The sequence below is a fragment of the Arvicanthis niloticus genome, chromosome 24 (assembly GCF_011762505.2).
Source record: "Arvicanthis niloticus isolate mArvNil1 chromosome 24, mArvNil1.pat.X, whole genome shotgun sequence".
Classification (NCBI taxonomy): Eukaryota; Metazoa; Chordata; class Mammalia; order Rodentia; family Muridae; genus Arvicanthis; species Arvicanthis niloticus.
This window is the reverse complement of record NC_133432.1, coordinates 35227175-35253215: the sequence shown is the minus strand read 5'-3', so window position 1 is coordinate 35253215 and position 26041 is coordinate 35227175. Positions and strand designations below refer to the sequence as shown.

The window sequence follows — 26041 nt, the reverse complement described above, 5'->3', positions numbered from 1 at the left end:
CAGAGAAGCCCAGAATCTGGGATGAAGAGCACTCGCTTGATAAAGTGCTTGCAAAAGGACATAGGTTCTATGCCCAGTGCTGAAGAGAGACAGGCAGCCAAGCCTACTTTGGGAGTTCTGGGTCAGCAAGAGTCTTGACATTAAAAAGTGGGGAGGGGGCTGAGGAAATTTTCCAGTAGACAAAGCCTGAGGACCAGAGTACAGAGAAGTGTCAGTAACCCAAGCTTTCCTAAGGTGAAATGAGAAGTTAGCTAGCCTGAACGAAGAGGCAAGCACGAGACCCTGCTTCAAACCAAGAGGAAGGAGAGACCAACACCTAAGGCTTTCCCCTGACCTCTACACACAAACCCAATGGTATACACACATGCATGTGTACACACGTACACACACAAAGATTTAAGGTGGATAATCCTTAAAGAATGACAACTTCCACACAGCCATCAAAGGGGACAGACAGGAAGCACACATGAGACACCAAGGATCCAAAACGACAGGCAGGGCTGGGCTGCATTAGCATTTACAGGGACTGATGGAGAGGCTCACAGACCTCACAGACGTCACTAGAAACCCCAGTAGGAAGTGGCTCAGGACTCTTCCCAGGGATTCTGTCACTACCCCCCCCCCCCCCAAAAAAAAACACAACACAACAGTAAGGAACAAATGAGCCTAAGCCAAGGTGGCCACGCGCGCGCGCACACACACACACACACACCACTTTTCATTGTTCTTTGAACTCACCCGTGGATTGAGATTGGCTTTCAGAGAGCTTGTTAAAGAAATTAAATGAGATGCGGCAAGAGCACCTGCAGAGAAAGGGCAGAGGAGAGCTCAGGGGCTCCTTGGATGAGCTGGGGACAGATAGTCTGCTGGGCTCCCATAGCATGATGCTGAAGGAGGGGACCCACTTGGACAGTGTCCTACCCCAAGTATCAATACTCCATGTTCTTCAGATACAGCTGTGACTCTGTCCACTGGGGTTAGGTCTCGGTAAAACACAGCAGCCAGGCATTAGCCAGGAAGCACAAAGCCCCACCCCTCCCAGACTAGCTGGGTTCCAGTTGTGTGTGTAAGAGAGGAGGGAGAGAGGAGAATAAGAGGGGGGAGGGAGAGGACACGAAGCTCAAAGCATCTTCCGGTGCACTTTAATCAAAATTCCATCATCACAAGAGCTCTTGTGGCATACAATGTCAGGATGGGCACGTCAAGCTGATCCTACAAACGGAACATCCATGGATCTGCACTTCAAACATGTATGAAAAATAAAATATATAATATTTATAGCTTTATAAATTTCCCCACTGAATCATTTTCTCTTTAAAATAAATTATGATATCTGATGCAGCCTGGAGTCACTAAGCAAGTAGCAGCCAAATGACACCCTAATCTCCAGGTCCGGGGGAAATACTTGATGGGGGACGGTCAGATGCTCACGGGAACCAATGTGGCTTACAAAACAAGCTCACTCTTCACAGTGGGCTGAGCATCAAAAGGAGGGGAGGCTTCTAATGGCTGTTTCATCTTTTGTGGGGACTAAAGTAAACCCCAAACCACACGGAATGTTGTAGAAGCTGCAAATGGACTTTTGGCACCAGATGAGAAGAGCAGCTTTTCAAAGCCAACCCAGCAATGGTCCTTAGAAGCGTGGGTCTGAGAGGGGGAGGGGGAGGCTCTGGGGGACCTTCTCCATGGTGGGGGTCTGCTTTGGGGATGCTGGGGACTGTCTGGGCAGCTGGCCCTCCACCAGCTGCAACTCCCTCAGAGGGAAAGACCAGAGTGCACATGACACTGAGGGAGAGACCCTATTTCAGGGGCGAGTAGCTTCTGTGCACTGTGTTCAGTCAAAAGCAGGGATGTGCTACACACACAAGGGACCTAGGCCACCCTAGTAGGATGACCACACAGCCATCAAAGGGGACAGACAGGAAGCACACATGAGACACCAAGGATCCAAAACGACAGGCAGGGCTGGGCTGCATTAGCATTTACAGGGACTGATGGAGAGGCTCACAGACGTCACTAGAAACCCCAGTAGGAAGTGGCTCAGGACTCTTCCCAGGGATTCTGTCACTACCCCCCCAAAAAACAACACAACAGTAAGGAACAAATGAGCCTAAGACAAGGTGGCCACACAGCCTGCCTTAGAGGCTCCGGCTCTTTTCTGTTCAGGCCAGAGGTTTTAGTTGAACTGGGGAATTCCGGGGCCTTGAACTCCCCAGAACAGCCGGATCCTGGCCTCTGGGACAGGAAGAAGGTAGCTACAAATCCAGGAGACGCTCTTCACACGTCTCCACAGGCCACTTGGAAGCCCCTCCAAACACATCGACGTTGTTATCCACCCATGGGATGATGTTTCCAGGCATGTTCGTGGAGCAGTTGGCGATGTTGATGATCTCTTGTGCCCGGAGGACACGGTCCCATATGTTGAACTGGCTAAGTTCTCCAACAAAGGCCTGTGTGGCATCAAATCTGCCTCCCACAGTGTCCTGGAAAGTGGAGACAGGCACTTTGGGATAGATTCACAAACAGAACTGGCCTCCTGACTCTCCAGGGAAGCAAAATGGAGGGAACCATGTATTCCACAGGTCCTGAAGCCCCATGGCATTTTGAGGTCTTGAAAATGGCTTTACTCATACGACCCACTTTACACAGGGGAAACTGAGGCAGAAGGGGAAGACAGTTGCCTAAAGCCTGACTCTGTCCCTTTCAGGGGAGAAGCAGTGGACCTGAGTGAGGAAGGAGGCCATGCATGAGACTGCAAGCCCCTAAGTGCTCAGTGATCACTATGCTAGCTCTTCCCTGCCTGGGACCTAGTGACTTCTTTGCCACCCCTCACCTGGACAGCAAGTGTCCCAGATCATCTTTCTTCCTATGTCCACCACCCCCTGACTCCCCAAGGTATACTAGATGTTTCCTAAGTGGCCTTTGCTAGATTCTAGGATCCTGAGCAAATAGTTCCAGGAAAATTTCAGTTCTACCACTGTGCACCAGGCAAGGCCAAATGCAGGGACTCACAGGACACTGGTGATGCCTTCCTATAGTGTTTACCCCACAAGGCAGCTGGGCCCGAGACACTAGATGACCCACCCTGTGACTACAAGGACGTTCCCACAGCTCTCTGTCATCACACAGCCAGGGAGCTTTCTCATGGGGCAGGCAGGCTGTCAGGACACAGTGGCAGGGTCTGGAAGACAGGAGGTACCTTGGGCAAGAGCAGGGGATCCCGGGGAGTTGAGTGGGGCAACCTCCTTTGTAGCTTCTATGACAGAGTACCCACCTGCTCCTGCCCCAGGATGAGCACACCCCCTGGCTTGATGGGGTGCCAGGGTGCCAGGTTTTCCCCAGTGCCCAACTTCTCCCCATCCTGGAATGCTTCCCACATGCCGTCTCGAGTGGTCCAGGTGATGCAGATGTGGTGCCACTTGCCATCACTAACAAACAGGGGCAGCTGTGCAACCTGTGGATGTCAACATGCAGGTGAGGACTTGCCAGGTCCGGATCCATGGATTCCTCCAGGGAAGCGGGTGGAATGTCACCTGGCTTAGTCTTCTTTTCACAGTTCAGGATTCCTGCTGGGATTCCCTTCCCTGTCTTGTGAGTAACACACCCAAAGCCCACTTGCCTTGTGTGTGTGACAATCAGGAGACTGGGCAAAGCCTCAGGACACTGGACACTCTTGGTTCTGGGCCTGGCTACTGACTCCCATACTAGCCTGGGCTCTGTGTGGAACCTGACAGGCAGCACTGAGAGACCTGTGCGTGTACCAAGCATTGCCTGTGTCAAGCGAAGTCAGGAGTGTATGCATGTCTGTGTCAGCACAGTACAGGAGTGTGCACACATAGACCCTACACTCAACTACAGGCAAGTCTCAGAAGCCTGTGAGCACAAGGCTGTGCTGTTGTTACTGTTGGTCTCCTAGCAACCTGAAGTCTCCCTCCCAGGACTTGGATGTTTACAAGAGGTCTAAAGGGAGAGGAAAACAAGACTCTCAGGGATTACAGTGTTATTTAGAACAATAAATCCTTGGCTCAGGGAAGCTATTCCTGCTAGAAGCCTGGAAAGCTCACTCCATTCCACAGAACTTCCAACTTCTCCGCAGTGCTCCCAGAGTAGACAAACTCCATCCAGTGGCAGTTTGATAAAGATCAAAGACAGGCAAGGGTCCTGTCCATCCAAAATGGAGGCTGGACCTGGGCCATCTACAGCAGGGGCAGCCATTCAAATGCTGGACTAAGGACATTCTTTTATCGTGTTGGATCTGACTTTAGGAGAAAAGTTTGATTCATTTGTTTTGTTTAAAGACGGGGTTTGCACTTGGTGGCTGAGTGATCAGAGGCTCAAAACCCATCTTTCAAAGAGATCATACTACTCACTGCCTGTGGAAACGGAACATCTGCTCTGAGGAGGGCAAGGCTGTGGAGCAGAAAGAACAGTTGCCAGGGGCCAAGAAAGGCTGGGCAGGAGCTGACTACAAGGGTACATGAGGGAGGGTGGCAATGGGACTGTTACATGTTTATTGTGGTTGATTATACAGCTGTCTGCATTTGTCAAACCCAGCAAAAACTGAGTGTACATTTTAAAAGCTCAGTTTTGCCAGGGGTACATTTTATCCCAATAAATCGGATCCCTTTAAAATGTATATCTACACCTTCACACAGGTACCCTCGAGCAGAGCATTTAGGGAGAGCCACAAAGGCTGCCTCTGTAAGGGGTCCTGCCTTCCTACTCCTTCCACTCCTGTGACCTGGGGATCTTCAACTGCCTGTTGTTGGCCAGACTAGGGTCTCCATAGGCTGCAGATATCCTCTGCCACCCGCACCCCATGTCAGCACTCTGGAGAGGAAGTGCCTGCTCCACGCTGAGGGCAATCACCACACTCCTAGTCAGTAGCTGAAACAGACCGTAGCTGGCCAGGATCTGCTCTGTGTGCTACTGAAAGCCAGCCAAGTGCTGACTTCCTCCAGTGTCCACTCCCCTGGCCACCAGGGTCCAGCAGGCCTCACCTTGTCGTTGATGAGCAGCTCGATGGGGTTATTGCCCCACTCTATCAGCACAATCTCATTGGCTTGTCCAGGCACAGCATAGGAGAATGGCGTGCCGATGCCTGGCGAGGCACTGGACCGAAGCCACAGGCAGATGGTAAAGGCATACAGCTCCGGCAATGTCTTCTTGATCTTGCCATACAGGTAGTTTGTGCGGAGAGGAAGGGACACTTTGAATGCATCTGGTGACTTGAATGCACTGTTGCCTGGGTGGAAGGAAGACAGGTTACAGAAGGGCAGCCTGGCCCAAGTTCCTCTCACTAAGACCCATCATTCAGGCAGGGCTAGCACCCCAGCTTCTGGTCGAAGTGCCCAAACCCAGCAGTCCTAGGGACAGTCCTTGACTCCTAGAAGCTTACACTCTGGTGGGAAATCAGTCCAAAGACAGTAGAAGGGGAAGAGGGAGAGGGGGCGGGATTTCCTCTAGCACAGTGGCTAGAGGAAGACTGAAGGGTGGGGAAAAGAATCACGAAAAGCATGTGACATAAGAAGACCTGTGGTGAGAATCCAGGCAGAGGTACCCGCAAGTACACGGCCTCCAGGATGCTCCCAGAGGTGTGAAGGGAAAAGAGCATTTTGTGAGAAACACATTAGACACCTTAGAGAACTTGTCTCTACCTTTCCTATTGTTTTCTTTCCTTTTGGAGACTGTCTCATTGTGTATTTTTGTCCTGTAGTTCCTACTCAGACCAGCGATCCTTCTGCCTCCTAAGTGCTGGGATTGAAGGTGTGCACTCCCATATCCAGCCTATCTCCATTGTTTAGGATAGGAAAAGAGGCCTCAGAGCTAAAGAGATGGCTAAGTGCATTACTCCTCCTCCAGAGGACTCAGGTTCAGTTCCCAGTAGTCATATAACAATTCACAACCTCCAGTAACAGGGGATCTAATGCTCGCTTCTGGCCTCCACACAGCATACATACATATGCCTGTGCACATATACATACACATAACACACAAAAAATTAAGAGACTTCTTCATTCCTATCTATTTCTGAGTAAAGGCCTTGCTATATAACCTGTAGCCCAGGCTGGCTTTGAACTCACAATCCTGCTTTAGCCTAGCCAAGTACTGGGTTTGTAGATGTATGCCACCACAGCCTGCAAGATGCTTCTTGGAATCCACAGGTAAATGAGACAAAACCAAACACTCAACTCTGGTCCTTTCTGATTACCACTGAGCCTCACAGTCCCAATGACTAGAAAGGGGAGGGAGGGTTTAGAGACACTGGATTTAATTTTCCTGTTCTTCCTCAACCCAGTCTTATTTCCTTCCGTCTTTCCTTGAGCACTTCGTCTGTCTCTCTGTCTTCTTTCTTAAGGGCAGGCTTTGAAACCCAAGGGACCAGGGCTTGGAGGAAGAATGTCTCTTGGGACCTGAGCACTTGATAAACACTTGTGGACGAGTGAGCCTGCATCACTTGATTAACACTGCTCAGGCACAGGAGTCAGGCTTGAGGTCCACACTACAGCTTTCCTCAGAAGTGACAATTTGTCTTAGTCCCTGCTGGGAAACCCTTCGCTGCTGACACAACCCTTCCTTCTCAAGAGAAGGCTGCATAACTGGACTGTTTTCTGGACTATGGAATGGGGGTGGGGGAGACAGATGCATGCAGAGGTGCTGCCCCCCTCAGGCTAACACCTGGCCAGACTTTTAGACCTTCCAGACTTTACTGGTAGTGATATGACACCCCCATGTTCCCCCCATCTCAGGCTGTTCTCATGGACATGGCACTTCTGAAGTCTTTGAAAACAAACTCTTACATGGCCTGTAACTTTCGGCATCATCTTGATTTAAGCTCAGATTAATGTAACAGTTGTGTTACCCAAAGTTTGCAGGAAACAACATAATTTTGTGAGCGGACGTAATGGCAGCTTCCCTTGTACATAAGGATCAGATCCTGCCAGTGAAGGAACCTCAGTTCCTCACTCATTCAGCAACTCCTTACCTTTAAAGGGCCAGACAGTCAGACAACCTTACTCCATCATGATATACCAAAGTCACAGAATTGAGGCTTATCTAAGGAGGTCTCCTGCACAGCAGCAGCAGAGTCCAGGGTCACCTCTCTGGTCTCTCTGGGTTTTCTAGCTAGTATTTGCTCCTGCTACTGTGGTTATGCCATCCCCCTGACTCATCCTGACCTGCCATGGTAGGCATCTCTCAAAACAGGCTGTGGGCTATGGAGCATCTGTCCAGACTTGGAGACCTGACTCTCTCAAGCACCTGAAAAGGCAAGCCACTGTAAAAGCAAGGGCTTGACCCTCATTATGCTGAAGAAAAAATACAGAACCAGACAATACCTGCTCCGATTTTGTAGGTTGTATTGTAGTGTTGAGGCTTCAGAGAAATGACTTATCTAAGGTCACCCAGCTACTGAACCAACAGGACCAGAAGTCCTTCTTTTCACTACAAGTAGCCACTGGTGCTTAGTCTTCAAGTGGCAAATGGCCATGTTCTTAATGAAGGCATCATTATCTAATAAGAAGAAATGGCTTTTATGCTCACAGGTGGGCAGGCTTGCCAATTTAATAAGACTCGGGGTCGGTAATATCATTAGGTCGGTGACAACAGATAGGTTTAATTAGAGCTGGGAGGGCTGAGAGGCAGAGAAGGGGGCTCCAGCCTGACGACTGGTCCCCTTTATTTGAATAAAACAGCTTGGAGGTGCAGAGGAAACTTAGTTAGAACCAATTAAGGAATTAAAAGGCTTGACCAATAAATCAGAAGCTGCAGGTGGTGGACAAGCCTAAGGAGGGAGGTGGGCAGCCTGGAGCTTTGAAGGAGGAAGTTCTGGTTTCTCCATGCTAATGGCGATTTCAGCACCCTGCCAGCTGCACCTGGCCTGCTGGCCCAGACTCTGAAGCCTTTCCAAATGGACAGGTCTTGCAGACAAGAGAAATGAGGACACTGGGGACATGGGTGCTATGCAGAGTCAGCTGCTACTTGCTGGGCTACGAAGAGCTTCATGCCCAGTAGGGCAAAAGCCCATTTCTTCTCTGGGGTCGCTACTCAACTTCTCACATCTGCAGAGATTGAAACATCACTATTGCATCATTTGTACCTGCCATGGATACCTGTTGCAGGGCTAATGGAAGATACCGAACCTAAGCACCTGGCTCGTATCTGAATGAGGGACCAAAGGACAGAAACTCCCCAGAGCCTTCCTAACCGGCCACATGCTTGAGCCTCTATGGGGCTGGCTGGATGCTTCTAAGGAACCTGGTGGAGTTCCAACTCGTAGTGCGCTTTGGGGGCCGAGCATTTACATACCCTTCTACAGCGGACACAAAGCAGAATGAGCATAAACTCAGACGTGCCCAGGAACAAATGGCTTACCAGATGGTCATTTTCCTTTAAGACTCATTCCAGAACTGAGTAGGTGGAACACAAGGAAAAAGTCTAGCATTCCCATGGTGGGGGAGTCAAGGGAAGTCTGGGACTGGAGATGGCTCAGCAACTAAGAATACTGTTGGTCTTGCAGAGGACCCGGACTCATTTCTCTGCACCCATAAGGAGCTCACAATCATCTGTAACTCCAGTCCCAAGGGATCCGACATCCCTTTCTAGGCTCCATGGGCACCAGGTATAAATGTGGTATACGTACGCATATAGGCAAAAATACCCACACACACACACACACACACACACACACACACACACACACACACACTGAGGCATGTGTACGTATGTGCATGTGTGTGTTCAGTATGCAGGAGCTCAGTGGCTCTTGTTTGGCTGTGGGCTTTCAGTGAGAACTAAGGGAATGTGGGTACCAGAAGCAGCATGGCTGGCCTGAGCCTGACTGGTTCTTCTAGTTTAGAACTGGTGGGCAAGCTACTAAGTACAGCAGCAGGGTTTTCCACAGAATCCACTGGCCTGGACTTCAAGAACAGATAATAGAGAGGCTGAGGTTTATGTGACAAGTGTCTCAGGCTTCTTTAGGAAGTATCCATACAGGAAACTTGTCTACCTGGGAAATGAGCATTTTCACATCTGTGAAATGGGTAGTGTGTTCAGCATACTGCCTGGTACTATGGCCATTCTCTGGATTTATACTGACCTGTCTCCTTGCTGGCAAGCTGACCACTGCGCCAAGGGAGGTACAGAGCCGCCAAGTCCCCTCTGATTCTAGTTACCACTTTCAGTTACTTATGGCTGTGCTCACCTCCTGGCCCTGTGACTCAAGGATCCACTGTGAAGAGTATGCGTGTTTTCAGGGGATAGGGAGGGGAGGCTGCTGCTCTCCTCTTGTCAAGCAAGAGAGAATCAGAGGCAGCTTCTTTGCCTTTGAAGAAGGCCCTGAGACCCAGTGTGTCTCCCAATGTCACCTAGCAATAGAAGGATAACAGAGAAGAAACTGTTTTGAAAACTCAAGAATCAATGTCAAGTCAGAGATGGCAGCACACGCCTGTAATCCCAGCATTTGGAGGCTGAGGCAGGAGGATGGAAAGCTGAAGGCCAGGTTAGGCTATGTAATAAGAAGTTGTTTCAAGAAAGAAAGAAAGAAATAAACAAACTAACTAAGAATCTAAGTCAAATAGGTGAGCATCTTTCTCATGCCTTTGTAAGAAAAGCAAGGGAAACAACAGAAGACAGGAAGGCATTGTGGAAAACCAGGGACTGAACGAAACAATACACTGTTAGCTCACGTCCTCCTCCACCTGACCCTTCTGTTCACTACAAGGATTACCGGACAGTTTTCTATCGGATGGTCGCCTGTCAATCATGACACTGAACTTGCCTTTGTCATCTTAGTGAATCTGAGATCCGATACCCTCTACCACCAAATGTACCCAGAGAGTTCGAGGTGGAGACTACAAACTGAAGCATTTAGGACCCTTAATTTCTTCTGTCTCTCATAGGAGAATCTTACCCAACACAGCACGAGAAGGAAAGATAAACAGACTCTGTTATAATGACAAGTTAAAAGGAGAATAAACTGTCCATCTGGCAGAGGTCAGGCTGTTTATCCAAGCTGGGCCTGAGTTCCTTTGTTTTCCCAGGGGTGATGCTGGTAGGGTCAGGAGCTAACCCCTGTGAACACAGTCCATCTGTGTCATGCACACAGACACCTAAGGATCATCTCCATGTGTGCCACTACCATTGCTTCACTGCTTGCTGGCCATAAATGGAAATCCTAGATCTGCCTGAGTTGGTAAAAAGGAGGCCACTCTCAGACAGAGCACCAGGCACATGGCACCTACCTCGCTCCAGCTCGGTCACCCTCTGCAGCAACGCGTTCAGTGTGCTCTCTGTCTTCTGCCTGTGAGCTGAGGTCTCATTGTGGAGCAGGGACTTCTCGTCCTCCAGCTCGGCCACCTTGCGTAGCAACTGCCTCTCTAGCTCCCCAAGCCTCCGCTGGAGCACCTCTCGAAAGTCACTCGGCAGCCCAGCGTTAGACCCATTTGTGCGGAGCTGGAGCTTTGGAAGGGTGGGAGGAAGAGAGATTCAGGCCAGTTGACTAGAAACCGCGGCACGCAGCTCCAGTGACCCAACCACACAGCAAGGAGCTTCCAACCCAGCATCAAACTGTGCCAGTGGCTCAAAAGAGAACATTTTACTGATGCCTTTTTTTTTTTTTTTTTTTTTTGTAGGGAAAGGCTTTCAAAGTCAGACAAAAATTACTTCCCTGCAATATTTGAAACTTGTGAATCTCACTTTCTCCTCTTGAAAAACTGCTTTTCTTCTCTGTACCAAAAACCCTAAAAATTGAGCCAACATCTATGTCATATAAAGCCCAAAACACAGACAAGATTTTTTTTCCAAACAGTTAATCAATGGTGCTCAAAGCCAGCGAGCTTTCATCTAGAAATGAACATGGCTCCCAAGTTCTAAAATAGTACAAGGGTAAACGGGCTCTGAGATATTCCTGGTAAAGGACAGGTACAAGACAGTTACTAAACCTCAGACAGCTCCGTTTTTAATGCTGTATCCAAACCCTCACTTCCTATTTCTCTCCCTCCTTCTATCACACTGGCTCAGAGGCAGACAGCCACCCTCAGCCATGAGCCCTTGGCAAGCTCATAATCTCTGTGTCCCAGTGTTCCAGATTATAAATTGTAGAAAACTGGATCTGTCTCATGCTATTCTCTATTACAAGGGTTAAAATTAAATAATCTGCCTGAGTCACAGTCAGAACTCAAGAAGTGTCAGCTCTCAGTAATCATGACTCATGGGATCCACAGATGCTGGAAACACTGTATATAGCAATCATGCCAAAAGAAACACTCCGATAATTTAGCAATAATTAACACCTGTAATTTAAACCTCATATTTGCTAATAGGTATTTTTGATAAACGCTGTTAACAGAAATGTCCACACTTGTTAAACAAGGTGGGAAGTAAGATGAAAATTAATTGATGATTTCTCCCCCAAAGTTCCAAATTATCCACGAGAGAAGATAGCGGGGATAAAGTCCGTTCCCCTAAAGTCAAAGCTAAGGGCATCTTAAAAAAAATTCTGACTTAATGAAGAGGCGACTTTGAGGTTTATAGGGGCTTGTTCACATTATGGGGTCGCTGGCTTTCCCCCTCCACTCTCCTGCACACCAGTCAAGCCCAGTCCTCCCACACCCCGACCCAATTTGTCAAAGAAAACACCAGATGCCCAGGGGCAGCTGACCTCCAGAGGCAGGCTCAGCACCGGGCACAGCCAGCCAGAGTGTGTCCCGCTTCCGAAAGCGGGGGTTTGCAAAGAGGAAACAGGCTGCCGGTGTCACCAGGTATTGCCCTCCAGGCCTGGCGGTCTGGGTTCTTTAACCAAAAACCCTCGGTAAGTTCATGGTGAGTCTAGTGGGTAAGTCCCCGCGCGCGACAGGATGGAGATGGGGGTGGTGATTTCACCTTTCCCATCGAACGAGGGGACAGAAGAGGACAAGGAGTCGGGAGGCCATCCTAGTAAGGTCCAGAGCAGGAGCGAGACTTGCACCCCCGAACTCAGTTCTCCCCGTGAATGGGGGCGCCCAACTAACCCATATACCCGTTTCTCCCCAACCCTCCGTCCCGGGAACCACCAACCGCTAGATGCCACCGCACGCATCTACCTCAAGGCTCTCCAAGCGGTCCTTGAGGGTCTGCAGCGAACGGCTAAGCTGCTCCACGACGTGGCCCGGGTCCCGCGGCAGGTCGCCCATGGTGTCCTTGCCCGTGGCTCCCGTACCACGCGCCTTGCCGCCCGCCAGCCCCTCACAGCGGGCCAGCTTGCCAGTGAGCTCTCGGATGGCTTCTCGCTGGGCGCCAAGCGTCTCCTTCTGCTGCACGACGGTCTCCCGCAGCTGCAGCACAGCAGCTCGCAGCTCCTCCTCGGGGCTCAGCGCGCCTCCCTGCATGGGCATCGCGGGCAGCGGGCAGCCGGCGCGCGCCGCTTCGGGGGGCAACGCGGTGCACACGAAGCGACTGCCAGGTATCGGGCTGTCCTGGGCTCGTCCGGCGGCCACGGCGAGCGCCACGCCGGCGGTCAGCAGCGCCAGCATCTCGCTGACCTGCGCGCTCACTTCAGCATGGGTCGCTGGCTTGCCGTCTGGGCGCCTTCGCGGCCGGCTACGTCTGTCCGAGCGCGGCGCTCGAGGGAACCGCGTGCTGCACGGAAGCGGCAGCACAAGCGCCGCCTGCCGTCGCTGAAACCCGCTCTCCACTCTGCGCGGCGTTCTGGCCCCGGCTCAGCCCGCGCGCCCTTTCTTAAGCTTGGAGGGCGGGGCCACAGGCGCGTGGGACTCGCGCCGCGCTCTCTGATTGGTCCGCCTCCGTTTGCGTCACGCGGAGGGAGGGGCGGGGGCGCATCTCTTAGCTGGCCCGGGCGGCTGGGCACTATCGTGGGCAGTGTTCCTGAGGCGCGAGTGCGGGGTCCCCAGAGCGCCTTAGGAAAGGAAAATTGGGCTTCGGAAACGGTCGTAGAAAGCGTTGCCTGGCCCCTCACGGTCAGAGAAGCCCCGGGGACACTTTGACGCCCACGATGAGAAGTGTTGGCGCGGCTTCCGGCTGAGAAACCCTGACCGAGATGACTCCACTCGCCAAGAAGGAATTCTCCCTGCAGTACTCGAACTCGGGTCTTCCACACGAGCCATCCCCGCGGCCCGCGTGGGTTTCCTCGTTCTGGCACGGGCAGCACAACGGTTGCTTGCAGAGGCGGACAATCTGTAGGCATCTCCAGATCCCAGGCCCACCCCCAGAGAGAACTCAAGGGGGTTGGGGGTGGGGGAAGTTCAGGCCAGCAGGGACAGAAGTGGGACCTGGATGCTGCAAGAAGGGAATATCAACACAGGAGAGCAGGGAGCTGTAGTCACAAGTTCACTCAAAGGTTCTTGTGCGGGGACGATATCCTTCTAGGCATGAACTTATTTATTTAGCATGACCTCCGTTTGATGAGAACATCCGACAGGAAAAAACATGATGAGGCCAGGGCGTAGAGTGGTGCCCAGTTCTTTTTAATGGAGGAGCGAGCCCAACAAGTCCACTTTACACCTGGAGACTAATATCATCAGATTCTTGGAAAGAACCTAATATTAATACACAGAAATCCTCCAAAAGATTGGGGTGGGGGTGTTATTTCAAAATCTTACCCATGGCTTACAAGTTCAGAGCAGTTACACACTTTACAGACTGAGCTGGTTTACTGTGAATTAAAAGTGAAAAAAAAAAAAAAAACCTTCCTTCTTTTTAAAGAAATCCTGTTGCAAGGTCATTAATCACATTATCCATTCTACCAGAAACAAATGGATTTGTCACTTGTGCACAGAAGCTGGGGTTGATTCTGAAAACAAATTGTATCAAAATAAATGAAATTATTATGATAATACAAAATAGACTGCAGTGATTAATCTCTAGAAACCAAATTCTGACCTGTTTTGCACTTCAAACAATAGCTTCTGTTATGTAAATAGTCGTGGGGTTTTCAAGGACAGCGTTGGTAAATTGTAAGGAAAGTTCTATTCATGAAAAAAATTTCTTCACGGATTAAAAACTACAGACAAGCAGTTCAGTCTCCACAGGATGCAGAGCAGAGGACAGGTAAGAATATTCATCAATGGAGAAGATAAGGTGTAGATGGGGTTGGGGGGTGAATACTGAGCTAAAGGCTTTGTTGGTCTACACTCACCACGAAGATTCCACCTTGGTAAATTTGACCTTGACTCTACAATTTTTTCCTAGACCTTTTTTCTTTGGCTATATGGAAACTCAAAAGCTCAAATAAACCCACACATACACAAATTGCAATCATGACGGCAACAAAATCTCAAAAACACTTTCTAAAATAGTACATTTTTAGAGGATGCTGTAAGGTACCAAATCCAGGCATGTTCAGAATCACCCAAATATAGACATGCTGCTTGAAGTTTCCACTCATAGATCTGATGCTCTTTTACTCCTAGGCCAGGGCAGATCTTAATTGGGTGTGACAATAGATTACCATTGTTCCTATGTAGTTAATTCTCTGATCCTTTCATGACATGGACTAATAATTCATATTTGCAACTACTTGAAGCCAATGCTTGTTCTTTTAATAATTAAATCAAGTGTATTTCCAGAATTCTAATTTCCTCCTGACCAAAGAAGGCGATGTACAAGAAGACATAAAAATAGCATATATCCCCAAAATAATCGCACTTAGACATCTCACAGGAGTTTCCACTATGAGAAGTGATCAGTAAAGTTGCCAAACCCCAGATGGAAAGACCCAAGCATTGAGGATGTTATTTTCTCAGGAGACAGTAAAATCAGAGGACTTATGCTATTTGCAGTTTTGTTTTCCGGGTACAATGGAAAAATCAGCTGGGTTAGGAATGTGGCGTTCCAGTCCCAATGCCAACTGTTACTAGCTAAGTGGTTTGGGGCAAGTCATTTTCTCCTCTTTGGACCTTGTAGGAAATATAAAGCAATTAGTGTCAACTCTTTAATGGCCCTTCTGGCTTTATTCAAGAGCCTGGTAGTTCCGGGAGGAAGGACTCACTCTTCCATGTGATAAACATTACAAAACATTGGTTTTCTTCTGTGTGGGCTATGAACTTCCTGTAGCCAAGGCAGAGTATTGGAAGGGCACTCTGGTTGTGTAAACAGCAGATAGACTTTCATACAAGGAGACGCCGTGGCTGTAACCTGTTCCTGACAGCATGAGAACTCTGCCTTCATTTCCCCCTCACAGTACAGAAACTGTCTACCTGAAAGATCCTGCACGCATGACTCACGCTACCCATGAGGACGGCTGTGCAAGTGACAGAGCCCAGGGCCCACAGATTTTTCTGCTGCTTGAGAAAGTCGTGCAGATCTGCAGCAGTGAATCATGCCACCTAATCTCTCGGCGTAACCGATGCAGCAGCATAGTAACCACCCACTCATTCACTATGTCCGCTGGTCCCAGGTCAGCCGCGAGCCAGCAGGTATGGACTTCACCCATGTTCCGGGAATCCTGGTGATCATCGTTCTACCTCCACTTATTGCCCCATCTGTTTGGCTCCCCGGTTCTTCTCACAGGCATTTTTATCTTGGTCTTCTGGGAAATGTGCTAATTTCCACATGGTGTCAGAGGAACCTATCTTGTACAGTCTCTCTCTCTCTCTCTCTCTCTCTCTCTCTCTCTCTCTCTCTCTCTCTCTCTCTCTCTCTCTCTCTCCCCCCCTGCATTTCCTCAGCCACTTGGGAAGTCAAGAATGGGGGTGTGAGCTCAATAGCACAGAATTCAAGGACAGCTTCCTGCAAACATGACTCAGGAACTGTCCTCGGTGCTGTATTTCAGTCAGAGGGGAATTCAGAATGGAGAGAGTGTGTGTGTGTGTGTGTGTGTGTGTGTGGTGTGCATGTGAGCGTGCACATGGGATTCAATGCTGGAGGCGCTAAAGGATCCCGATTAATCCCCTGTAATACATAAAATGCTAATACCCTTTTATGAGTGTATTTTTCACGAGACCATACTGCCCAATAAAACGGAAAGGGCCTTCGTTTGGAGTCAGGCAGCTCCTGCCTCAGTCCCAGGTTTATAACCTGAGAGTGTAACTTAACCTCCCGAGCCTTCGTTTTCTCATTTCTTAAATTAAAAGTAAATTTATGAGCAAGCATTGTTTCTGGACTTGTGTGAGACAGTGTTTCCAGACATGTTTAGCATATAGCAGGTGCACAATAAATGCTAATGTACCTGTTTCCCTTCTCTCCACCAAAGCTAGGCCTGAATTATATAAGTCCTATTAAAAACAAAATTAAAACTTCTCTTTATTCTGTACACTATCCTTTAGAACTAAATACACTAAGAGTCTGGGGCAGTACAAGCCAGCTTCCTCAGAGAGATGATGAGAGTTGAGAACTCCAGAAAAATGTAGAGATCTCAGCAAGCAAAAGAGCTCTACCTCTCTCTCTCTCTCTCTCTCTCTCTCTCTCTCTCTCTCTCTGTGTGTGTGTGTGTGTGTGTGTAAGATAAATTATGGTGTTATAAAGATTTAATCACGTGAACTATTTTGCATTTATGCTAACTTGGTGTTTAAGCAAAGGGACCCAACTAAAAGACTGGGTTTATTTAACATTTCAGCAAATGAATTTAAATTGCTATGGGCTGTAAGAGAAGCCTGCCCCTCTGATAAAGCAAATTTTTCTTTCTTCAGTGCATCTGGCTTCTTCCTGAATGATGTATCTCTGGTTTAATTTTGGAGCAAGTGATAGGAAACATTGACTTTCAGAAAATGTTCCTGTGCAAGGGTGTGTTACAAGTGGGTAGACGTGGTTTGGGGGAGACGTCTTGTTAATATAACTCCATGATTTCAACAAACAAATGAAGGCTCAGTGGTACCTTCTGATTTCTAGCAATAAAATAATAGATCACGAGAAACCAGGAATAACAGATTAGCTTGGTTTCTAAAGGAAATGGACTCTGGACAGTGAGCTTGCTGGGGATGACGTAACTCAGTTGGTAGAGCACTTGCCTAATATAAAACCCCGAGCTTCACCCCAAGCACAAAAAAAGACCCCTTGAAGTTGGTTTGCTTTGAGGAAATCGAAGAGCATAGTCTCTCAATTTCTCTATATTTGGAAACACTAGGGATAATGCTTCCTTTATATGCCTGCTTAAAAATTGCAAAATTGGAACTGGGGAGATGGCTGGTGGGGGAGGGGATTGGGAGACTTATGAATATGCAAATGTGCGGGTCTGAGTTCAAATACCCCGGAACCCAATGTAGTGTGCCTACAAGAAGATGGAGGGTGGAGACAGGAGAATCTCTAGAAGCTACCCTGGCATGCACAGCAGGAAACAACAAAGAAATCCTGCCTTGAGCAAGGTGGAAGCTAAGACTGACACCTGAGGTTCTCTTCTGACTCTCACACATATGCTGCACACCACACACACACACACACATAACCACACACACACAACCACACACATAACTGCACACACACACAACCACACATACACATACACATAACCACACACACAACCACACACACACATAAACACACACACACACACACACACACACACAGGAGGTGGAAAATTGACCTAATTATGACAAAGATTGTAGCTCATTGTGCCCATATCATTTAGGCACAGATAGCTTGTGTGAATATTTGAATTTTAAAGATTTATTTTCCCTCTTATGCGTATATGAGCATGCTTGAGCAAATGTGTGTGCTCCATGTGCATGCCGGAGCCCAGGACAGAAAAGTTCCCCGTGAACTGTAGTTACACACAGTTCTAAGCTGCCACGTGGGTGCTGGGAATCATACCTGGGTCCTTTGCAAGAGCAATAAGTGCTCTTAACCACTGAACCATCTCCCCTGCTTGTATGAACCTTTTTGAAAGTCCAAGCTGGAAGCAATTCTGTAGAAATTCAAAGACTAGAAAACAGTTTTTTTAAAAGATTAAAAGGTGATATAGCTACTTAACAGCAGAGCCTTGGTCAAATGCGGGCCTTTGATCTTCAGTGAAAATGTCTTCTCTCTGTGCTGCTTCTTAACTTATTCACTAACCTGGAAAACGCTTGTCTTTTCTTCAAAACGTCTTTGTTAAAAATGAATAAATTGTTATCAACTGCAATGGCTCCTTTACTATAATGCTCCTAGAACTCACCAAAGCATTCAGTATTGTTGATTAAGTTGAGTTTGCATTCGAGCTTCCCACTGGAGTTGAGGAATCACCTGAGTTTGGTCACTGGGACCTACATGGTAGAGGGAGAAAATGACTTCTAAAAAGCATCCTCTGACTTCCATATGTATGCTGTAGACACACACTCTTTATCTCTATCTATATCTAGATATCGATATCAATATATAGATATATATATAGAGAGAGATAGAGGTAGATATCACATACTTTATTGATTGGTTGATTAATGCTTTTACAGACTTTCCAGTATAAGTTTCTATGTTACCGTGTTCTTCTGATTTTCCTGCTTTTTTGAGCCTGCCTCTCTTCCTCCCCTCCTCTCCCTCCTTTCCTTCCTTCCTCTTCAACAAATGTTTCTTGGTTTTATTTCTTAGGGTTTTATTGCTGTGAAGACACCATGACTACGGCAACTTTTACAAAGGAAAGCATTTAATTAGGGCTGGCATACAGTTCAGAGATTCAGGCCATTGTCGTCATGGCAAGAAGCATGGCAGCATGCAGGCAGACATGGTGCTGGAGAGGTAGCTGAGAGGTCTACATCTGGATCTGCAGGCAGCAGGATGAGACACAGAGAGCCACTAGGCCTAGCTTGAGCTTTTGAGAACTCTCCATTCTCCAGTGACACACTTTCTCCAACAGGGCCACACTTACTCCAAGAAGGCCACACCTAATAGTGACACTCCCTATGGGCCTATGGGGGCCATTTTTATTCAAACCTCCACAATGCACATACCCATAGTTGAGTGGTCCACAGCTCTCTCAATTCTCTCAATATATATATAAGAATATATATATTGTATGTTGGCCATCTCAAGAATTCAGTACTTGAACCTCTAACTTGATGTGTCCTCAACTAAAGTCATTGTGCCCCTAGCCATCTCTCCCTTCTTCATCCCACATGCCCCATCTCTCGCATCATTAACATTTCCCACAAACCCCATTTGTCTTTCATGGCTCTGTTTATGTTACTTCCTCTAAGAAGTTGGCCTTGGGGCTGGAGAAGATGGTTTAGCTGTCAAGACTGTGTTGTTCTTCCAGAGGAACCAAGTTCAGATCCCAGCGCCCATGTTGGGGCCTCACAGTCACTTGAAACTCCAGATCTAGAAGATGCAATGCTTCCTTCTGGTCTCTGTCATCACCCACACAAACATGGGGTGCATATTCACAGAAACACATACACACATTATTAATAATAAAATAACTTTTAAAGTTCACTTTGTCTTTACTTCGTCATAATAAAGGATCATCATCTACTGTATACTGTATTATTATTCAGGCCTCTGGCTCAATATCTTTTCTACCGGACTCTGAGCTCCTCGTGAACAACATCTGGGTCTGACAGATGTTGTTCTTTCTTTTCACCAATATCTCTTAGATGTTATTGTTTGCAACTATGATAGTGTAGTAAGAAAGAAACAAAGAGTTTATTTAACACGTAACCTTTTCTGTAACTGTAGAGAAAAAATTACTATTTACATGGATCTTCTACTCCAATAAAGAAGTTAGGAATTAGCCTTTGAAAAGGATGATGAAGGGGGTGTCAGGAAGCACCAGGGATTGTGGGTTGAATGTAAGATGCACCCCTTGCTCCCACTCAGGTGTCAAACTCTTCATCCCTGACTTGGTGGCACCATTTTGGGGTGTTCTGAGAAGACTTAAGGAGGTAGAGCTGTGTTGTAAGTGGAACACTGGAATGGGGGGAAGGGGTGGGGGGAGGGGTGTGCACCTTTGAAAGTTTCTCTTGTCCCTGGTCCCTTCTGTGTTTTCCCATTCCTGACCACCATGAAGTGAAGAGCCCGTTCTTCCTCATGCTCCCATTGCCTTGGTGCTCTGTCCAAGCAGAGGGAGTCAGGCCCCGGTGGACTGACTCCACCACAACCCTGACTCAAAACAAGGAACTCCTCCACCCTTGGTCATTTGGGAAGTTATTTTGTAACAGCAAGGAAAGGCTCTAATATAAGGGGTATTTGGAAGAGAAGGCAAAAGAAGGGACGATTAAGCCCACTGGGGGGAAAACAGGATATGTAGTTAGTAATCTCTGACTTACAGGCTTCTGTTTCAAATCCATTTGCTGTTTCCAAGGATACCTCGAGATAAATTTATCTCGTCTCTAGTAGGTATCACTCACCTATCATCTGCCACAAAGATGAGGTCAGTGCTTGGACCGAGTGGATATGAGAAGGAGCAGACTGAGTAGTAACAATACTCAGATTTTAGCTGAGCAAAGGAAAGTGGGAATTTGTGTCTTAAATGGCTACAGACCTCATATTTTCTGAAATTTCTCCGCCTGTGCCTGAGATGGAAGCATCCTGCTAATAGAGATGGTAGAGGTTAGAGTTTTTAAGCCTGCAGGCTTTTAACTTTAGCGCTCAGTGGAGGTTAAGGTGAGGTTGTAAAAGAACAGACACCTCTCCCAGTATTGTCAGAGGTTCTGAGCCCAAAGTGTATTTGAAACAAGAGGGTCTGAGCCAAAGCAGATTCTCCAATAAAAAAGTTAAAAAAAAAATTAAACTAACAGATTAGGATCAATGCAGCCTTAGGCTTTGCACTTATATATATATATTTGTTAGAATGGATACTTTTTATTTTTAAAATTTATTCTTGAGAATTTCATACACACATATTATGTATTTTGATCATGTACTACTCTGCCGTCCCCATTCCGAACCCTCCCAGATCTGCTCTGTCGTCTCCCTGTTAACACCATGCACTCCTTTTCAGTCTTTAAAATAACACTCTGAGTTCATTTACTGTCTCCCAATATGCATGGAGTGTGGGACTCTCCAGTGGAGCGCGGTAAACTTAGCAGGGACCACACCCCTAAAGAGAAGAGGCTCAGTCTCCTTAGCAGTCAGTGTGAGCTAAAACTCACACTGCTTCTGTCTCCCCGACCCCCGAATAATCCATCCCCACTAGAATCCTGATGTTCACACGGAAGGCCATCTCTTCCTACCTGTTCTGGTTAGCTTTCACTGTCAACTTGACCCAGCCTGAGAGTCATCTGAGACTACTTCAGTTGAAGGCTTGCCCAGATCAGATTAGTCAGCAAACACATCTGTGGAGGACTTGTTTTGTCTATTAACTGATGTGGGAGAGCTCAGCCCACCATGGACAGTAGACGTGTGGCCCCGAACTATGTTTTATTATATATTACAGTAGCGGCGGCAGCAACAGCAATACTCGCCTTTAATCCCAGCACTCTGGAGGCAAAGATAGGTGGATTTCTGTGAGTTCAAGGCCAGCCTGGTCTACAGATTGAGTTTCAGGACAGCAAAAAAGCTAGCTGAGTATAACTGGGTCTCTAAGCAAGCAAGCAGTGTCCTCTATAGTTTCTGCTACACTTCTTTGGCTGTGAAGTGATTTCCTTGGTGAGTGGTAACATAGCATGGGATAGCAAGCAGTCCCTCCTACCTTCAAGTTCCTGTGTGATTTCCCTCAATGATGCCCTGCAACCTGGAATTTTAAGCTGGAACAAACCCTTCCCTCCCCTAAATTACTTTCAGTCTGGGTGTTTTATCGCAGCAACACAAAGGAAACATGAGCATCTGCTGAATGAAAGATGGGAAGAGATGGCACAGTTCAGATTGCTGGTACGAGAGGAACTGGACCATTACCCGCCTGCACCAAGGAACCATGTTTGCCTGTGATTCAGAAGACCCGTGGCTGTCCCAGCTCAGCCTTGGACCACTCGAAGTGAGAGAAACCCTTTGTGCACACCGCGGCTTTTGTTGCGGAAGCAGCTGCTCAGCCCACCCAGGTTCTTTTCTTCTTTTGCTCTGTGACTCAGTCCAGCTAACGAACAGCCTTCATGAGCTGAAGAGGGTTGGAAGGTATTTCCCTTCAATTCAAACATCCCTAAATACATCAGTTCTCCGAATAAGGTTCTGTTTCCTTTGCGACAAAAATCAATCTTTGTTTAACTCCCCAACTAGAACGGATCCTACCTTTTTATGGAAACTGATACTGTATTATGGTTGTTTCTAGGTCTAACCTCCTGAACACTATATAAAGTGGTTAAAGAGATCTGAGAACAAAGCTGTAATACTGTACAGTAGCCTTGAGTTTCTGAATTTGACAGATAAGGTCAATTTAATGCCAAAACATAAAAAATCCTCATGGCATATGAAAGCCAAAGGATGTGAATCAGTGTATGTTATTTGAGGTCAAAGCTTTGGCTCCAGCCTTTTTTTATTGTGTCTCGATTTCCTCTCTGTGCCTTCTTCTTCTTTTTTTTTTTTTTTCTAAAAAGAACTCTCTCTCACTGTCTAAACCCCAATAACAAAATAAATTTGCATCAAGCACACCACTCAGAGCTATAAACTGATGTTTTGACATTTCATCTTTATTTTTAAACCAATAAGTGGTATCATGGGTCTTGGTTTCAAAACCACCAAAGCCAGAGAGTAAAGGGAGAGTGGTGTGTTTGCTGGGGGGCTGTGGCAGGGCTGGGCAGTGGGGTGGAGGGATTGCTGGTTCCTTCCCGATGGAAACCAACCCGAATGCTTGAACTATTACATAAATGCCAGTCACCGCACTGAAAGTTATACTGATAAACAGTCAGGAGACACAGTCTCAGCTGATAATTATGAAGGATAAAGACCATTTTTTGTTTGTTTCTGTGTCTCTACTAGACAGGGCCTGGTATATTGTAAGTGCCTGACTTAGTTAGGATTCCCATTGCTCTGATGAAACACCATAACCGAAAGCAACTTGGAGAAGGTTGTTTCGGCTTACATTTCCATATCAGAGTTCATCATCAAAGGCAGTCAGAGAAGGGACTCAGACCTGTCAGGAACCTGGAGTCAGGAGCTGACACAGAGGCCATGGAGGGGTGCTGTTTATTGGCTATGTCCTCTGCTTGCTCGCTCAGCCTACTTTCTTATAGAACACAGGACCACTAGCCCAGGGATGGCTCCGCCCACAATGGGTCCTCCCATGTCAATCACTACAGGCTTGTTTACCCGCGATCTTTCTGAGGCATCTTCTCCATTGATGCTCCCTCCTCTGAAATGACTCTGACTTGTGTCAAGTTAACTTAAAACTATCCAGCACAGTGCTCAAATGTTAATGATAAAGGATGTGCTGTTGAGTGTAGGGATACTATTTTTAAAAAAATATTATTTTTTTTTACTTATGTGCATATGTGCCTGTGTACACACATGCAGTTCCCAAAGTGACCAGAAGAGGGTGCTGGGTCACTTAGAGTTGGAGTTACAGATGTTTGTGAACTGCCTGAGTGGGTGCTGGGAACTGAACCCAGGTCCTCTCTGAGAGCAGGAAGCACTTTTATTGAGTCATCTCTCTAACCATACACACGAATTTTTAAAAATTATTTTGTAATTGTTTTTATGTGTATGGGGTGGGGTGTGTATATGTGTGTGTGTGTGTGTGTGTGTGTGTGTGTGTGTGTGTGTGTGTGTATGCTGTACAGGTGCATGTATACCACAGCTTGCATATGGAGGTGTCACTGCCTTCTGCATATGTGGAGGTCAGAGGATAACTTTCAAGAATTGGTGCTCTCCTCCCAGTCTGTGTTCCAGGGATCAAGCTCAGCTTGTCATCCTTGGTGACCTGGCACTTTTATCCACTGAGCGCCTCACCAGCCCTGTTTCACAAAACATTATCCAGTGAGATACGCCCGACTTTGTTTCTGAGCACGGCAAGCAAGACTACTTGCATTGCGATTAAATGTTGGAAGTGTCTATATCCAAGACAGACAGCAGAAGCCAAATCCCTCCAGTACTGATGGATTTTTGAGGAATAAGAGAATTGAGGCCTTGCCCTAAAGAATCAAAGCTAAGTCTGGTGGGTTATGCCTGCTATCCTTGGGAAACTGGGGTAGGAGGATAAGAAGGTTCAAGGCTTAACTGTACCACACAGTGAGTTTGCAGCCAACCTGAGCTGTACAGGGGGACCCTGGCTCAGAACAGCCAGAATGTGGGGAGATGACTCAGTGCATAGTGTTCTAAGCGTAAGAACATTCAGGTCCTCAGAACCCACGTGAGTGGCTGTGGAAGCCGCCCTCTAATCCCAGGTTTTAGAAGGCAAAGACGGGGAAATCCCTGGTGATTGGCCAACTAGACTGACCTGCGATAGCAAGCTTTGAGTTCAATGCATAGACCCTGCCTCAAGGAAAAGGGCAGAAAGCAGACATGGAAGACTCTCAACCCAAACCTCGGGTTTATACATACAGGTACATACAGACATGTACACACACACACCATTCACAAGAAAAATGATAACAAAATATTTTTCATTTGTGTGTGTGGCTGGAGAGATGGCTCAGTTATTAAAAACACCTCCTGCTGTCACAGAAGAGGACTTGGTTAAGCACTTCCTGCTGTCACAGAGGACTTGGTTAAGCACTTCCTGCTGTCACAGAGGACTTGGTTAAGCACTTCCTGCTGTCACAGAGGACTTGGCTTAGTTCCCAGCACCCCACTCAGGCATCTCACAACAATCCTAACTCCAGCTCTAGGGGATCTCTTTTTTTGTGAACGTGTATGTATGTGGGTGCACACACATTCACACACATACACGAGAACATGCATACACACACACACACACAGAGAGAGAGAGAGAGAGAGAGAGAGAGAGAGAGAGAGAAGTAAATCCTAATATAAATGAATATTTTTTTAAAGTAGGGAGTTGGGGAGGAAAGAGGGAGAACTTCAAAGGAGTTCTCATTGCCTTCAGGGAATGGAGACAAAAGCAGAATATCTTCCTATAAAGACTCCCACTGGAGTCCACCTCATCTGTTCTTTCTACGTCATTTCATATGAACCCTGAGACACCACCCAAGACATGAACACATGTATACACACGCACACAGGTGTGTGCTGGCACACACACACACACATTGGTTCGAGTGGACTGTTAGCATGCTGGTGAACCTCTAAAGTTGTCTGCCTCCCCCTTGCCATAATAGAGCTGTGGACAGCACATAGGGGCTCTCCTTGGGATGATCTGGGTTGAACAAGAGTGACTCCTGTGACCCTCTCTCACCCAAGAGGTTTGTTTCTTCTCTAGGTCCAAATTAGAAGTGACCTCATGGAAGTTTGGTTGAGTCCCAATCACCACAATGAACATGTGCCTTTAGAAGCCTATTTTGACAAACCTGTAACAGAAAGAGCTCACGCCAAAGCTAACTAACACACTCACCTGCCTTGTGCTTGGTACCCGAGCTGATGGATCGGAAACAAATGATTCTGAAACTCAATTTCACAGTGCGCCTTCCTGCTGGAAGGAATCAAAAGAAACCCAAGATGTAACTGGCAGAAGAAGAGGGAAGGGCTGCCCCTGAAATGTGCATCTTCCCAGTACCTGGAAGGAAGACCAGGGGATGTGGTTTGTGACCTTCTGGCTGTGCAGTGGGATCTTGGAGGTCATGTCAAGGGGTTTAGTGACCGGGAAGCTCAGCACAGTCTGTGCTATGGCTGCTTCTGTTCTCACAGAGCATCTTAATGTTTGAACATAGCTAATATTAAATGTTAAAATTAAATCCGTGGGCATGGATTCTGTTCTTATATCATCTGTTGGTTAGAGAGAAGCAATACTGTGGAACTCCTGGTAAAGAGAGCCTCCTTCTTTAATCTGTTCATAGGACAAAGTAAAACTCAATTCAATTCTTCTGGATGGGCCGGTGTGGCTTAAGAATTCTATATAATCTCCAAATGATTTCTTATTATCTTGTTTGCTTCTTTGAATGTTGTTGTGTGTAGATATGCCGTATTTGTGTATTGACAGACTAACCTTGAACTCATGATGTGGCTGAAGAGGTCCTTGAACTTCTGATTCTCCTATCTCCATTTTCTGAGTGCTGGGCTTGCAGGTATACCACCATGCCTGGTTGATGTGGGTATTAGGGATTAAACCTATCTTGTGCATGCCAGACATGTACTCTCCCTACCGAGATGCATCCTC

At 47.3% G+C, this 26041-nt stretch overlaps 1 protein-coding gene across 1 annotated transcript; it reads right to left on the bottom strand.

Annotated features, from left to right (window-relative positions):
* Positions 1-1120: 1120 nt before the first annotated feature.
* Nptx2 (neuronal pentraxin 2) lies at positions 1121-12691 on the bottom strand. Its single transcript, XM_076923639.1, has 5 exons — positions 12081-12691; positions 10242-10458; positions 5001-5245; positions 3275-3454; positions 1121-2483 (listed from the first exon to the last, which is right to left on the bottom strand). The coding sequence occupies exons 1-5, from the start codon at positions 12507-12509 to the stop codon at positions 2256-2258; spliced, it is 1299 nt and encodes a 432-aa protein (XP_076779754.1). The 5' UTR covers positions 12510-12691; the 3' UTR covers positions 1121-2255.
* Between the last annotated feature and the right edge of the window lie 13350 nt (positions 12692-26041).

Bases quoted from the DNA above. Each gene is read 5' to 3' on its own strand.
- Nptx2 (XM_076923639.1), bottom strand. From the start codon at position 12,509: ATGCTGGCGCTGCTGACCGCCGGCGTGGCGCTCGCCGTGGCCGCCGGA. The intron at 10,459-12,080 runs GTAGATGCGTGC...ACCCTTCCAAAG, and splicing joins ACCGCTTGGAGAGCCTTGAG to CTCCAGCTCCGCACAAATGG. The intron at 3,455-5,000 runs GTGAGGCCTGCT...TGACATCCACAG, and splicing joins AGCTGCTCATCAACGACAAG to GTTGCACAGCTGCCCCTGTT.